Source organism: Brachyistius frenatus, unplaced genomic scaffold (genome assembly GCF_029030835.1).
Source record: "Brachyistius frenatus isolate BFR_SWC_R1_liver_20210118 unplaced genomic scaffold, ASM2903083v1 Contig_177, whole genome shotgun sequence".
NCBI classification, from domain to species: domain Eukaryota; kingdom Metazoa; phylum Chordata; class Actinopteri; family Embiotocidae; genus Brachyistius; species Brachyistius frenatus.
Window position 1 is genome coordinate 59,025 of NW_027210776.1, and position 15,976 is coordinate 75,000.

General features: G+C 43.9%; 1 protein-coding gene across 5 annotated transcripts in view; it reads right to left on the reverse strand.

Moving 5' to 3' along the window:
- Positions 1-8,898: 8,898 nt before the first annotated feature.
- plekha1b (pleckstrin homology domain containing, family A (phosphoinositide binding specific) member 1b) overlaps positions 8,899-15,976 on the reverse strand; it is a 15,785-nt gene continuing 8,707 nt past the window's right edge. The window contains exons 11-13 of one of the 5 annotated variants that reach the window (XM_069717590.1): positions 15,464-15,553; positions 11,153-11,522; positions 8,899-10,543 (exon numbers count right to left, since the gene is read on the reverse strand). In XM_069717590.1, coding sequence (XP_069573691.1) covers positions 11,166-11,522; positions 15,464-15,553 — 447 coding nt within the window. In that variant the 3' untranslated portion in view covers positions 8,899-10,543; positions 11,153-11,165. Of the gene's footprint in view, positions 11,523-12,628; positions 12,807-13,914; positions 13,989-15,463; positions 15,554-15,976 lie in introns of all 5 variants that reach the window. The other 4 variants (XM_069717592.1, XM_069717591.1, XR_011311797.1 and 1 more) reach the window with 4 other exon arrangements.

A 15,976-nucleotide genomic window follows, 5' to 3' on the forward strand; every position in this document is an offset into this window, starting at 1 on the left:
CAGACTCATGAAAGTCAGACAGGAAAATATTCAACTTTCTCTTCACTACATTTATTTATTTATACAAATCAGATCATCAACTTATACAACTATAAAGTAGTTTAACTTTTAATGCTTCTTGCAAAAGTAATCCAGTATCGCTGCACCAGGAGAATTTAGTTGTGTTACTTTAAGCATATCTCGCCGACACACTTCGAGTTTAAAATTTTGATTGTAGGACATTTAGTTGTTAAGTTTTAAGCGGTTGAACTACCAAAACACCTGAATCCTGCTTTTAATCTGACATTTAATTTTAAGAGGCTCCAAAGTTGGATAAAACATTACACACAGTCTACTGAACACGTTCGGTTTGTTTATGAGCTTCTCTTTTCTTTGGACTGGAGATCATCTTTATCTCCTCTGGAGTTTTTGAGGGATCTTATCATAATATAATAAGATATTTAATGCTGAAATAATGTTTTTTTTGTTTTTTGAAGAAACCTTATTGAACGCGACGTCGTGTTCTTGAGACTGAACAGTTACGTCAAAAGGCGACAGACACTAAATCTACAAAAATGCCTGAGCTGTTATAATAACTGCTATTGTTTCTCCACCAACAGTAAAATTGAACATCTGCATGAAGCTTCATCGCAGCGCAAACGTCCGTCTGACCGGTGATTTCCAGCTTGTTGTGTATAAAACGCTGAATTCAATCAGTCCATTCACGCCCTCATCGACCCGCCGTCGCTCAACGCCGATGTGCAACCATCGATTTTTCCAACCAGAGACAGTTCAATAATGAGACTGAAAACAGTTTTAAAAGCTTCAGTGGGAGAAGTTAAACTGTATTCATCAGGTTTTATGTTTAATAATCATAAAAGTTTGTTGGACTCAGTTTTTGCATCATTTGCATCCTTTAAACAATAAATATCAGCTGGTTTTATAACAAATTCCAACAGCATCTAAGTCATAAAAAAAGTCCACAAATTACAGTATTTTTGCATCCATATTAATTTAAAGTTAAATTTCCTTTAAGCCTGATGTTCACGGATCTTTAAATCACTGCTCAGCGTCTGTCTGATAATCAAAGAGTCATCTCTCACTCGTTACATCACAGCTGGGACGATGTTTCCCAAACAATCAATTGTTCTGAACGCCGGACGCTCGATGACGACCGACTCTACGACATCGTGTGTGACGTCACAGGATTATTACGTCATTATTTGACTTCCAGTAAACTAATGGACCCCTGGACGCTGTGCAGGCAGCGGTATCGGAGAAGGTCATTTGTCACTTGTCTCAGCACAGCACACGCAGTGTGTTGCAGTGAGCCGCTCGGCCTCCGGAGGTCGCTAGCGAGGCTTTGAGTCGGGCTTTATAAACGCCCTGTCAGATGATTCCAGACTCGCCGAGCCCTCGGGGCCGCTCGGCTGCAGTCCGTCAGTCCCAGAAAGAAGACGTGATGCGGAGGTGATTTTCATCCATCTTTCTGTCTCTCTGTTTGTGTGTGTTGCTGTTGCCACCCTCGTCGCCATAGAGACGCACTCGAGGGGATCTGCGTCGATGATGTCAGGACTCGGCAGCTAAAAAGAAGGAAGATTTATGTTCACTGCTGTGTTTCAGGGACCATGGGAGGTTTTAATGTTCCTTGAAGGAGATCCAGACGTATGCGAGGGGATTCAAACGGCCCGTTTGGTTCTATGGATTCTGTTTGGGTTCTAGTGACCCTTGAAGAGGTTAAGCAAGCTTCTAGAGACATTTAAGGGACCTTTAAAACAACAAGACTCCTCGATAATCCCCAGGCCCATGGGTCCTTAAAGGTCTACCACGTATCTGTACAGGACTTAGAGGGTCTGAGTGATCTTTTAAGGGTCATGGGAATTCAATGAGCTCTATGGATCCTTAAAAAAAGCCTCCAATGATACTTGAATGTCACTCAATGATCTTTAAAAGGACTGAAGGCTCCTTGAGGTGTTACTAATGGCCTGTTTTTATCCAGGAGTCTTTGAATAGGTTTAAGTGGTCTTTGAAAGGTTCACAGATCCTTGATGGGGTTCCACCGATATTTGAAAGGAGGCCATTCTTCATTGGGAATCATTTCCAGTTGTTGCATCCTCCTGGGCGTAGACCTCGGGTTAATTATGAAGCTATTGGAGCAGCCTTCAACCAATCGGTAATGACCACTATATGTGCTAGAACTCAAGCCACTGCTGGAACTTGGTTATGACTTCATCATCATCTTAATCTCTGATCTGTAGCTGATTGGATCGCACTTCAGGCTGGCGAAGCAACGTTATTCCAAACTTGAATCACTTTGGTGGGACTTTGAAGAGGCACTATTTGTCACCAAGTCGACCTTCAGGTCTTCAAAGAGTTTTGTGGATTGTTTTGATGCTCGAGGAACTCCAGTGGTCCTTTAATATGTTCAAAAGATCATAATAAACTTCCAAAAACTTCCATGTGAAGGTTTTTGAAGGCATTCAAGGGGTCTTCGTAAATCCTTGGAGGGATCTCCAGCAACATAAGAAACAATTTAACAGCCACTGTTCCCAAGACTGTATATGGTCTGATGTTGTTAAATCATGATTTAGCTCTGTTATATAATAATAAATGCTCTGGGGGAACAAGCATAATGTTATTTGTCTCCTCACACACTGACTGTTTAATTTCCTGCTGGATGATACTGCAGCGTAATCAAGAACATTTCATGGAAATAGTTTCGCTGAACGAAGCAAAAACTGTTGTTTAATTTAATTATCTGCATTTCTGAACAACTTGGAATTCATGTTTTTTTTTTTCTTTTACCCTGATGGCCCTGATTTTCCATGTTATTAGTTCCAGTAAATTTTATTTCCTTGTGTTTAAAGTCACATGAAACAGTATTGAAGTCTTTAAGAATAAAAAGTTTCGCTTGTTTTCAGTTTTGGAAGTTAAAATTCCTTTTTTTTTTAACCATTTCTTGTCCATAAAGTTGAGATTGAAAGTTTGTCGTCAACTTTGGAAACATGATTTTAAAATATTTATGGTGAGTCATGCGTGTCCAATGAGTCAGAATTAACATTAAACAGATAACATGTTGATCCGGCCTCGGTGAGTCCAGCCTCTCGGACAGCTCATCACTCCTGTTTATGATGTGAAGACCTCTGGACGCCGTTCAAACACTCGGCTCAGCTGTTCCCAGAAACAGAGTGTGTTTGTGTGTGTGTGTGTGTGTGTGTGTGTGTGTGTGTGTGTGTGTGTGTGTGTGTGTGTGTGTGTGTGAAATATAAATTCTAATTCCACTCAAGTTGAGTCAGTCAGCAATAATGCTTTGATTTATACGTGTGTGTACGAGTCGGAGAAAGCGAGCGTGAAAAATATAAAAGCGGGAAGAACAAAGTTGGAGCTGGCGCGTGTTAGCATGCAGCTGTCAGGCCGGCAGCGCTCATGTTCATGTCTGAGTGGTTTGTTTCGGAGATGACTCAGGCCTCCTCCCATCCGTCCAAACAGTCCGGTGACGTCCCCGAGTCGGAGCAGCGCTCGGTTTTTCCCGCCGCATCGTTTTTGTGGTTTCACTTATTGGCCGCGAGCGATCGCAAACATGTCGGATCTTCGACGCTGAAGGAGACAAACGATGAACAGAATCCAAACGATGACTCCAGAACAACACGTCCTGCTTTTTCTCCTGCTGGCAGTTTGGGCTTTTTCTTAAAGCCTCAGCTGGCAGCGCCGGTCGGTTCCTGTGAACAAACACGTGGTTCCTCTGAAGTCTATTAGCAGGGGCCCATTTAAGTGTTGCACTCAGAGCCAGCTCATCCCTCGCTCACATTTGTCTTCCTGGTGTCGAGCGGCGGTGGCTTCATTAAATGTGAGAGGAAGCCAGAATCCAGCGGTGGTCGAACCTCAGAGCACAGCAGAGACTAAATCACCAGGTTGAGCAACAAGAAAAAAGAAAAACAACTTTCCAGTGTTTCAGCAGGAGCGTGTTGAATTAAAGCCGTGAGACAACCTGACCGGAGGTGGAGGGACCGAACCGGTGAGGTAACAGGTGCTGCCAGGACGGGGTCTCTCGTTTAGTTTAGTCAAACTCACAGACCAACAAATGTCCAAAAATAAAGGATCTCTTTGCGCTGCATCACAGTTCAAGTCTATATAACAGCCATTTTAAAGAAGTAATTCTAACAACAATAGTAACTAAAGATCCCGGGAAATCAGGAAGAACAAATAAAAGTTCAAATATATTCATGGCGGCTTATTCTTCAAAGAACAATGAATTCAAAACGGTAAAATATCTTTTCCAGCCCTTATTAAAGTATTAAGTACAACGCCTGCTTTCCAGCTGAGACGTCCGTTGTTGCACCTTTATAAAACCTTTACGACATTGTTCACGTCTAGTTTCCTGCAGCTGTTTATTTATGAAGGAGAACTCCACATGTATTATTTCCCACTTTCAGATGCGCATGAAATTGTTGAACCACAAATAAAAGAATATTGGTTTTTATAGAAGGAACCAGCTGAGCTCAGGAAGTCCTGCTGGCTGATGGAAGTTCACAACTATCAGCTAAATGCTAAACAACAACCTTTATAGAAACTGCATCACGTCTTTCTACTTTCACGGAAAAACACACAGAATTAATCTGGAGGATTTAGTTTCTTTAAGGAGAAACAGACCAACTGCAGAACAACTGAAACCGAAGCTGCTCGCTCCAAAAGAGCCATTAATGATGCTGCTCTGTGGTTTTGGACCGAGCCGGTCTTTGGCGGAGCCGCGGGGCCGACCCGAAGTGAACCTCTGAAAGAGGTTCAAGCGAGGTCTTCAAGCGATGCACAGTCAGTAGAGAACGTGACGACACCTCCAACGAAGGAGGTGGAGGAAGAAGTCGGTCGTAGAGCTCCGGTCAGGAAACGGGAAGCTTTCCTTTGTGAGGATTTGTTGATGTGTGGAAACAGGAGGAGGTTTCATTCTGTAGCCGGACGCAGTCACACGATGTGAGCTTTCCAAATAAATCACATTTCAACGGATGCATTTTAGTCTGTTTTCAACAAAATAAAAGATGGAGATTGATTTTTTTTTTCCAAAACCTGTAAACCAACTTTGGTCTCTGAGATTGCGTCTGTATACGTTTAAAACTCCAGAGGAAGGAAATCACTGCGACACTTTCTGGTTTCAAACTGCCTCAAACATCTGGTCGCTGCGTATCCGAGTTACCCGGTGGAATAAATAAGTTGAGAGTCCTTCAGGGGGAGTTCCTCCGTCAGGTCACACAGACTGAGTGAAATGTTCACAGCTGGAGGAGAACAGATGTTTCACAACGAGGTGAGGAAGCGTTTAACAGGCACACATGTTGCATCTTAATTCAGTTTGACATAAACTGACATTTGTTTATTTCATTTGATGTTTGATTTTCAGATTGCTGTTTTTCATTTATGTTCTTTTCTTTTGTGTTTTTTGAAGTGCGATCGAACAGTTCAGACCAATTCCAGAGTTGGACCCAAAAATCTGCTGCTTCAGGTCAGACGGTGAAATCACGCTCCGTTTGTTCACAACGAAAAGTCTCCGAACATTTCCATCGAGCTTCGTAAGCGTTGAGACGTTTTACAAATGTGTTCACGTCAGTCGTGGATGATTCACGTTAAATATCAACCGTCTGTTGCCCCCTCTGATTCATATGCATTTTGAGCATCGATACTCAGGATGTTAAAGCTCACAACGATAAAGTCAGCTTCATCTTTAATTATATATAAATCCTCTACGACGGAGCTCACGTGTGATTGGCTGTCACTCCACAACTTTGCTCGCTGCACCTGTGCTTCCCATCATGCCTTTCACCCGTAGAAACTGAACACAGAGCTGGCAGCTCCACCACACGATGTGCTTTACAACTGGAAGGTCACTCGGAGGTCACTGATGCAACGATGCAGCGTGACCGCAGAGAGCCGTTAAAATGATTGACAGCCGCTCCAACACTCGCTCCTTCTGACCGGATGAAAGCGGCCATCAATAAAACGTGGAGAAAAAACCATAAAAAGACAATAGTACACACACACACACACACACACACACACACACACACACACACACACACACACACACACACACACACACACACACTCACACACACACACACACACACACACACACACACACACACACACACACACACACACACACACACACACACACACCGGCCGGTCAGTGTGTTTGTCCCCCAGAGACGAGCTCTCAGCATCAGCTCAGATAAACGTCTCACTGTCTCTGGACCGCGTCCATCTTACGTAACTCACAGCGGCGCCGCGGGACCGACGCTCTGCAGCCGGCGTCCAGAACTCAGAACCTAATGTCCAACAACCGCCGTGTATCTGGAGCGCCTCCACCGATGAGACAACACGGAGGACGGAGGCTTCCTCTACAGCGACACCTAGTGGACACACACAACCATGGACAGTTTTATTCATGAAGAGCAATATTCCTTTTGATTTATGAGTTCAGTGAAGGATTTATGGACATTTATGGACATTTATGGACATTTATGGACACCTGGTCACGCTGCCTGGGGGGAGTGTGTGTGTGTGTGTGTGTGAGAGAGAGAGAGAGAGAGAGTCTCTGTGTGTGTGTGTGTGTGTGTGTGTGAGATCTCACCTGGATCAGGTGGTGAGGGGGACATGGACCGATGAGATGCTCCTCTGCTCCTCTGCTCCTCTACTCCTCTGCTCCTCTACTCCTCTGCTCCTCTGCTCCTCTACTCCTCTGCTCCTCTGCTCCTCTACTCCTCTGCTCCTCTGCTCCTCCTCTGCTCCTCTGCTCCTCTACTCCTCTGCTCCTCTGCTCCTCTACTCCTCTACTCCTCTGCTCCTCTACTCCTCTGCTCCTCTGATGAACCAGGACAACATCTACTCCGTGTTGACTAAATAGAAACCTTTAATTGAAGCTCTATTTAGGACGGACATGTTTTTACTATCTTGTATGTCAGATTGTAAAACAGCTAGTCAGCGCTAGCTAACACTCAACAAACACTCACCGGAGGATGAAACGTTAAATCCTTCGCAGAACTTCCTCCAGTCGCTCCTTGTAACCGGTTTCAGATGAATTTCATCCTGACAAAACTTTAAACCATCTTATTCTTGTTGCTTTTTGTCTTGTTTACTCTGGTTAGCTTCCTGTTTTAGCTCGTTACCGCCCGTCTGTTGGTGCGCGCTGCTCGAACCGGAAGTCCCCCTCCTCCTGTTTTACCCCTGCTGGACAGAACGGGTACTACAGACAGAACGGGTACTACAGACAGAACAGACAGAACGGGTATTACAGACAGAACGGGTACTACAGACAGAACGGGTACTACAGACAGTACAGACAGAACGGGTACTACAGACAGAACGGGTATTACAGACAGAACGGGTACTACAGACAGAACGGGTACTACAGACAGAACGGGTACTACAGACAGAACGGGTACTACAGACAGAACAGACAGAACGGGTACTACAGACAGAACGGGTACTACAGACAGAACGGGTACTACAGACAGAACAGACAGAACGGGTACTACAGACAGAACGGGTACTACAGACAGTACAGGTACTACAGACAGAACGGGTACTACAGACAGAACAGACAGAACGGGTACTACAGACAGAACGGGTACTACAGACAGAACAGACAGAACGGGTACTACAGACAGTACAGGTACTACAGACAGAACGGGTACTACAGACAGAACGGGTACTACAGACAGAACAGACAGAACGGGTATTACAGACAGAACGGGTACTACAGACAGAACGGGTATTACAGACAGAACGGGTACTACAGACAGAACGGGTATTACAGACAGAACGGGTACTACAGACAGAACGGGTACTACAGACAGAACGGGTACTACAGACAGAACGGGTACTACAGACAGAACGGGTATTACAGACAGAACGGGTACTACAGACAGAACGGGTACTACAGACAGAACAGACAGAACGGGTACTACAGACAGAACGGGTATTACAGACAGAACGGGTACTACAGACAGAACGGGTACTACAGACAGAACGGGTATTACAGACAGAACGGGTACTACAGACAGAACGGGTACTACAGACAGAACGGGTATTACAGACAGAACGGGTACTACAGACAGAACGGGTACTACAGACAGTACAGACAGAACGGGTATTACAGATAGAACGGGTACTACAGACAGAACGGGTACTACAGACGGAACGGGTACTACAGACAGAACGGGTACTACAGACAGAACGGGTATTACAGACAGAACGGGTACTACAGACAGAACGGGTACTACAGACAGAACGGGTATTACAGACAGAACGGGTACTACAGACAGAACGGGTATTACAGACAGAACGGGTATTACAGACAGAACGGGTACTACAGACAGAACGGGTATTACAGACAGAACGGGTACTACAGACAGAACGGGTACTACAGACAGAACGGGTACTACAGACAGAACGGGTACTACAGACAGAACGGGTACTACAGACAGGGAACAGTCTGGAAATAAACACGATAAACAACACAAACCTCGGTTGTCTTTTTTAACCACAAATGTCTGCATCTGTCACTGAATGACTTTGTCAGTTAAACTTAAATTCATAGGATTAAAGCATAAGTGCCCAAATTCTTTCCTATGAAAGCTTCAAAAATGAATCTGGATGGAGGACCGGAGGCCAAAAAATTCATTAAATTAAAATGAGTTTTATATATATATATAAAAATTAACATTCTACATCTAAAATAAATGTCAGAATAATTTAAACACCACCCTTTACCAACGACGCCCAGCTGTTTTAGGAAATGACTGAATGTGTTTAAAAAATATATAAATCTGTGAACTGTGACATAAAACAGTGATATAAAAAAATCGGATTTGTCTAAAATAAACAACTCTTACCTCAGTAAAAAAAAGAACACCCAAATCCAGTTCAAAATATTTTCAAATTTCATTTAATAAATAGCGCACATGGTCTGAGAATCACACTAAAAAGGGTCAAAACAGCTCATCATGTTTGTTTGTTTTTCTTATCAACGCTTTAAAAAGAACAATGCAGGCACTTTACCCAGCTTATGGTTAACAGGGAGCATCAGGGTGGAGGGCGGAGGGGGGGTGATGTGTGCATGCACTCATGCACACGTGTTTAGAAAAGTCAGTAAACAACATATATGTGTACATTTCTTTTTTTTTTCATCACTGTAAATAATGTTATCATCAAAACAAATAAAATGAGAACAGAGAAAAAAAAAAAAAAAAAACACCCACAACCAATCAGGCAGCAGTGCTCGACAGGAACAACAACAACAATAACAACAACAACAACAACCTGAGCCCCGCCTCGCCTGCAGCGTAACCAAGGTTACAACAGGGTTTTTGGTTTCATGTGTCCCAACGTCTCACGGCTACAAAACACATTAACAACTAACACGGCGACATGTGACGAAGTCAGAAAGGAACACGGACGCCCAGCGAGGAGTCGACGCTTCAGTCGGCAGCCAATCAGCTGCTGGAATCATTAAAGGGTCCACCTGACGTGATCGATCCGTCCTGGTGGGATCGGATCGATCCGTCCTGGTGGGATCGGATCGATCCGTCCTGGTGGGATCGGATCGATCCGTCCTGGTGGGATCGGATCGGCCCGTTTCCACCTGGCGTTTCATGCATCTCACTTCTCATGTCGGCTACAACCTGAAAATATACAAGTAAATAATCACAACATCAGGAACCTGAACCGTCAGAAACGGATGATTCGGGTTCGATTCATTAATGGAAGTGAAACCTCTCTTACTTTCTTCAATCTCGTGTTTTTCGGTGCATGAATTTTTTTTTCTTCCGACATCAGACCGCTTGAAAAAAAAAATCTATGAGCTGCAACAGTAAATCTGTGAATGTCGCTGCAGATGGAAGGAAGCTAAAAAAAACATCTCCCAGTTTTCAGTCAGATTCCAGACTTTGGTCTAAAAACAGGAACTATTAGCATGTGTTGTTTTGCGATGGCTATTTCTGTACCACAACTGTTTGCCTCATTGCATCCTCTCCGTGCCTGACGACAGACAACACCTTGCAAAAATATGCTGTGCAGGAATCTCGGTGATGTATTTTTTATTTTATTTTTTTACCTCTGAGGCTAGTTAGCACGCTAGTTGGTAACATGCTGGTGCAGGAAATGAGCTACCTGTAGATCAGACGACATTTAAACCCCGCTGCTTTTTCTTTTTTTGTGTTTTTCCAGCTCTGCACTCCCTAAAAATTCAAAAAACGATGCAATTAACTTATTTTAGGCTCAGAAATTATATAAAAATTAATGTCAAAATGAATCTTATTGTGTAAAACTTGATATCTTAAAGATTCAGTTTCACCTTATGATGCCAGCTGGTGAATAAATGAAGAGCTGAAGCACTAAAAGCAAAACCTGTTTGACAGATGAGAAGTTGTTTTGTTTTGTTTTTCTGCTGGAGATGAGGAGGAAACAGGAAGTCATGTCTCTGGTTCTGGATCAGGCGGGATTGTCTTAAAGAAACGATCTGAGGATCTGGATTAGTCAGTCTCTCAGCGGCGACACGCAGACGTCTCATTTAATGCTGTTAAAAGAAGAAAAACAGAAGGAAACTTTGGTTTGTCTGACGTGAATTGTGACGCCCGTCGGAGCGTCGCGCTTCACGTCCTGCAGAAACATGTCAAAACTCCACGGTACGTATTTGTCTTTGCATCACAACAGGTGTTTTTTTTTGTCTGCCAGGATCAACATGTAACAAACAGACAGGAAGGAAGACAGCGTGAGGAGGAAGAAGGTCTCGTGAAGAACTGGTCCTGGTGTGTGTGTGGTGTGTGTGTGTGTGTGTGTGTGTGTGTGTGTGTGTGTGTGTGTGTGTGTGTGTGTGTGTGTGTGTGTGTGTGTGTGTGTGTGTGTGTGTGTGTGTGTGTGTGTGTGTGTGTGTGTGGTGTGTGTGGTGTGTGTGTGTGTGTGTGTGTGGTGTGGTGTGTGTGTGTGTGTGTGTGTGTGTGTGTGTGTGTGTGTGGTGTGTGTGTGTGTGTGTGTGTGTGTGTGTGTGTGTGTGTGTGTGTGTGTGTGTGTGTGGTGTGTGTGTGTGTGTGTGTGTGTGTGTGTGTGTGTGTGTGTGTGTGTGTGTGGTGTGTGTGTGTGTGTGTGTGTGTGTGTGTGTGTGTGTGTGTGTCCTTTAGATCATCACCACGTCTGTCGGATCAGATCAGGGTCATCTGCATGTCAGATTTCTCCGTGGGCCGCTGGCGGTTCAGCTCCTCCTCCTCCTCAATCTCATCGCGGCTCCTCCACGACTCCTCCTCCGTCACTTGGAAGACTGCACCGTCTCCTGCAGCGACAGGCGGGAGCGTGCTGGGGGTAGGGGCACCATCACGGACTGAACGCCGCTCAGCCTCCACGGCAGGAGGCCCAGGAAGTTGTCCTGGCGCTGGGAGTCCAGCGTGAGGCTGAGCACCCTCGGAGCCGGACTGAGGGAGGTGCAGCTCCGGCTGGAGTTCGAGGGGGAAGTAGAAGGTGGAGGAGGGCGCTGGGGAGGGAGGGGAGTGGTCGCCGCGCTCCTGGAGAGACAGAGAAGAAGAAGGGGAGGTGAGAGGTGGACGAGGCGACTGCAGAAGAGGAGGGTGGGTGGGTGGATGGATGGATGGATGGATGGATGATTGTCGGGTGGATGGATGAGAGCGTGTGATGAAGAAGAGGAAATAAAAGGTGAAGAGGATTTCTTCTCCTCATTCAGACGAGAGAATCTCACCAAGGTCCGAATCTGGAAGTCACTTTGTTCACCAGCAGGTCGACACCACAGATTGTATTTAAAGACGACGTCACACTGAACTCAAAGCTGCTTTTTTAATCTGAATAGTTTGTTTTGTGGATTTGTTTTCTGTCATATATTCAATAAGTTATCTACAATCTCTGCGAATTTTCCAGACTATTTTCTGGACTAAAGCCTACTCGTAAATTCATCTTTATTTCTCGTCATACTGTACAGAAAGTTCAGTGTTTAAGGATAAAACTATGATTATATAACACTGCATTAGTGCACGTAGCATTTAAAACCGGGAGACTGATAAATAGAATAAAACAAGCAGCATGTGATCCTTAAATAACGTCAGTCCTTTTAAAACTCTCCGTTAGGTTTGCTGGTGATCAAAGAAACATGAAACTCCCGGATCCTGACCGGTGGTTTGAGTCAACTCTCGCTGTTTAAACAGAAAAACATGCAGCTCAGGTTTTATGGGTTAAATGTAAATTCACACAAGGTTTGGTAAAAGTAGAGGAAGTACAGAGAGCCGGCAGAGACAGTTCACAGCAGCAGCAGCTCGACAGGAGGCGCCGAAGAAGGTTCTAACAGCACGGAACCACCAATCAGTGCTCGGCCCGCTAAACCGGCTCAGCAAGGACATCATGTGTTCCCAGGATCCAAAGTTCCTAAATTCCTATGTTCCCATGGTTCTAAGTTCCTATGGTTCTATGTTCCTCAGTACTAAGTTTCTAAGGTTCTATGTTGCCAGAGGATCTTCGATGTGACTGCTGGCTGACGTTACCTCCTGAAATAACAACAACACCAGCTGATGAAGCGGTCTGCTGACTCAGCGTCCATCCCGATGACACGCTGTCAAACATAACTTTAAAAACGACAGGGCATGCAGTCACGAGCAACACGTACGAACGAGTGACGCTGCGGTTGCAAGGAGCAGGACAGGATCAAGCAGCGGTTGCTAGGGAAGCGGAGAGGCAGCGGGGCTTGGTGATTGGACGATGAGCAGCGGTGGGAGGGACGGGAGGTAGGCGGGCGGCAGGGCTCATTTGGGGAAGGTTAGTACTTCACTGTCACACCTCACTCTCTGAAAAGCACACACACACACAGAGGAAGAGCAGAAAGACAACATGGCAGAGGGTTAGCAGGAACAAAGAAAAGGCTCGCGGTGAACTCGGTTGAACGAAGTCCTGCTGGGAGTCGGGAACGCTGTAAATGTTATTCAGACAGGAGGGACGACACAAACAGGACAGAGACAGAAGAAGGTCAGAGATGACGGTCAGACGTGTGGCGGATGTTAGATGGAGCGTGGATGGATGGGCGGAGTCTCATTTTATTTATGTGTGAGCAGCTGTATTGATCTGAATCAGTCGATGGCAGATCACCGAAAACACGACGATGAGGGTTATGATCGTAAACTGTATATGAAAGACTTCGTAGCTTCAGGTCTGTAAAATGGTTCTGATCCAGAAGTGTCTTCAGCTGCAATACCAGCGAGTGCCACTAGAGGTCGGCTCCAAAAAGCCTCCGGCTCCATAGACTCCCATTCAACTTCTCTCATCAAATCCAAAGTGAATAAAATGTGTCCATCAGTTATCTCGGTGTTGTTAGCTAAAGTCACTCCTTCTTCTTAGTTTTCTGGAGGTCCATCTGAAAATAATCCCTCATTCATTAGAAAAGAAGATTCAAGAAGACCTGTTTTTGGGGGCGTGTCTGTTTGATTGACAGGCCTGTGGTGCAGTCAGGTTACAGCGATCGGTGGGCGGGACGTAGTATCATCAGGTTTCCAATCAGATCGAGTCAGATCCACCGCTGCTTCCTCCCCGCAGCTCGTCCAAATATGGTCACTTCCTGCTCCAAACTATCAAAGATGGCTACGGACAAAATCTGAACTTAGCGCTTGGTCATGAAATGTTGAGGAAGAACATCAGCCAATCAGCTGGACTTGGGTCAAAGTGCCTTAAAGTGCAATACCACCGAGGGCCAGTAGAGGCTGTCTCCAATAAAGCTCTGACTCTATAGACTCCCATTCAACTTCTCTCATCAAATACAAAGTCAATAAATGTGGCGTTAGGACGGAGGAACATACGAAGAGCTCGGGGGAAGGAACTAGTGTGCAGGGAAGATGTTCATTAAAGGGGAAGCTGCGGTGGATGAGGGGGATGACGGGGGTTAAAGGGCACGGGGTGACATACGTGCTGCATTCACCACTGCAGAATGGAGTATACCTCTGTATACAAGGGCTGGACAGCCGTCTGGCCTGACGCACCTGGAAACAACAGTTTACAGCTGAGTGACAGTTGAAGAGCCACACATCCACCACAGAGGGCTGAACCGAGCACCACCTCCTCGACACCACCCACATACAATATCTATGTTTACATTAAATAACTGAGGGAGATGTTTTTTTATTTTTTATATTGCATTTAGAGAATAAAGTCAAAATATTGAGAATCTAAAAATTCAGGCTTTTTATTTCCAACAATGACTTTATTCATGACTTTATCTTCAAAATACTTTTATATTCTAAAATGTTTTAACTTTATTCTCGACATTTCAACTATATTCTTAAGATTTCAACTTTTTTTCCTCAACTTTATATTTGAAATTTTGGCTTTATTCTTGAGATTTCAACATTCTCAACATTCTATCCTCGACTTTACTTTCGACTTTTCAACTTTAATCCGTCTGCTTTATTCACAAAATGCAAAATAAAAAAAATAAAAATCCTCCCCATCTCATTTTTTGCCTTTAATGTGGAACTAAAACTCACTGAGTGCGACTTCACTACTTACTGATTTATTGATTAAAACCCAGATCCGATCACATCCACTGATTCCAGATGTGTTACAGAAGAGCCGACTTAAATGTACTTTAACTTTATTCTCAATTTATTACATTATTTTTCCCTCTGGTGGATGATTGTGTGTTTTTGGAAGAAAACTCTTCAAACACAGAAGAGACAGAGAGAGAGAGAAAGATTAGGATGTGTGTGTGTGTGTGTGTGTGTGTGTGTGTGTGTGTGTGTGTGTGTGTGTGTGTGTGTGTGTGTGTGTGTGTGTGTGTGTGTGTGTGTGTGTGTGTGTGAAAACACTTCAGTCGACAGGTTGTGAAACTCCTGAAAATGTAAAAACAACAAATTGAATCTGTACGACACGTGAAATTACATTTAAATGATGTCAAAACAACAGACAGACATATTATCTAATCACTGACATTGATTCACAGTTATTATATTCTACTATATTCTAAATATGGGCTACAAATGAGGTGAAATTGAAGTTGATTATCCACATGACCTGAAGTTTTTTTTTTGATCAGAGTAAATTAAAGTGATCTAATTAAGTCGTCCCAGTTTTTAACCTCATTCAGTGGTTTGTCTGCGTCCTGCCACCAGGGGGCGCCGCTTCATTGGCTTACACATCAACATTATGGAGCCACTGTTTTGACTTAAAATAAAAAAATGTGGCTTTACCAAATCAATCAGAGGAGGCGATTCCATAAAATCAGAAAGTAAAATGGGTTATTTATCATAATATTATAATATTAGTTCACTTGAAATCATATTGTAAAGTTCTCATGTAACATTTGTGGCTTTTTTAAAACATCTTCCACATTAAAAAATAAATAAATAAAGAAAATCTATTTGTTTTTGTCAGCATCTTATTTTCATCCATATAAACGTCTCATTTTAATTAGATTTCACGGCGTTGTTGGACACCTTGCACCTGACAGGATACCTACAGTGTTAGCTGAGCGTCCCGGGCCGCGCTGAGCCACGATCGCCCCCGAGATGGCTTTAATCCAGCTGTGCATGTCCTCTGGACTGTCAGCCTGACGGAGAGACACAAGAAGATGGAACCCAACTGAATGGTTCGGATTCATTTTAGTGTATTTCAGCGATAAAGTCTAACCATGATGCTAAATAGGAAAAATATCTGATGCATGCGAGTGTGAAGGAGTAAAACTGTTTTTATAGAAGAGAAATCACAAAACCTGTCTGAGGCAAAATGAAAAAGATCAAATATAACAGAACTACTAACATGCGTCACAATAACAATAAATAACATTTAATTTCAGTTTCATTCGTATAGCGTCAAATCACAACATACCTCATGACACTTAACACAGTCAAGTTCAGCAGGTGTTCGTTCTCCTGTATTCCAACAGCTCCGTGTGAAATGTGGATAACATCAGCTACAAGTTCGAAGCCTGTTTTCAGACTATTTCTGGTCCAGTTTTAACAAACTGGCGCCA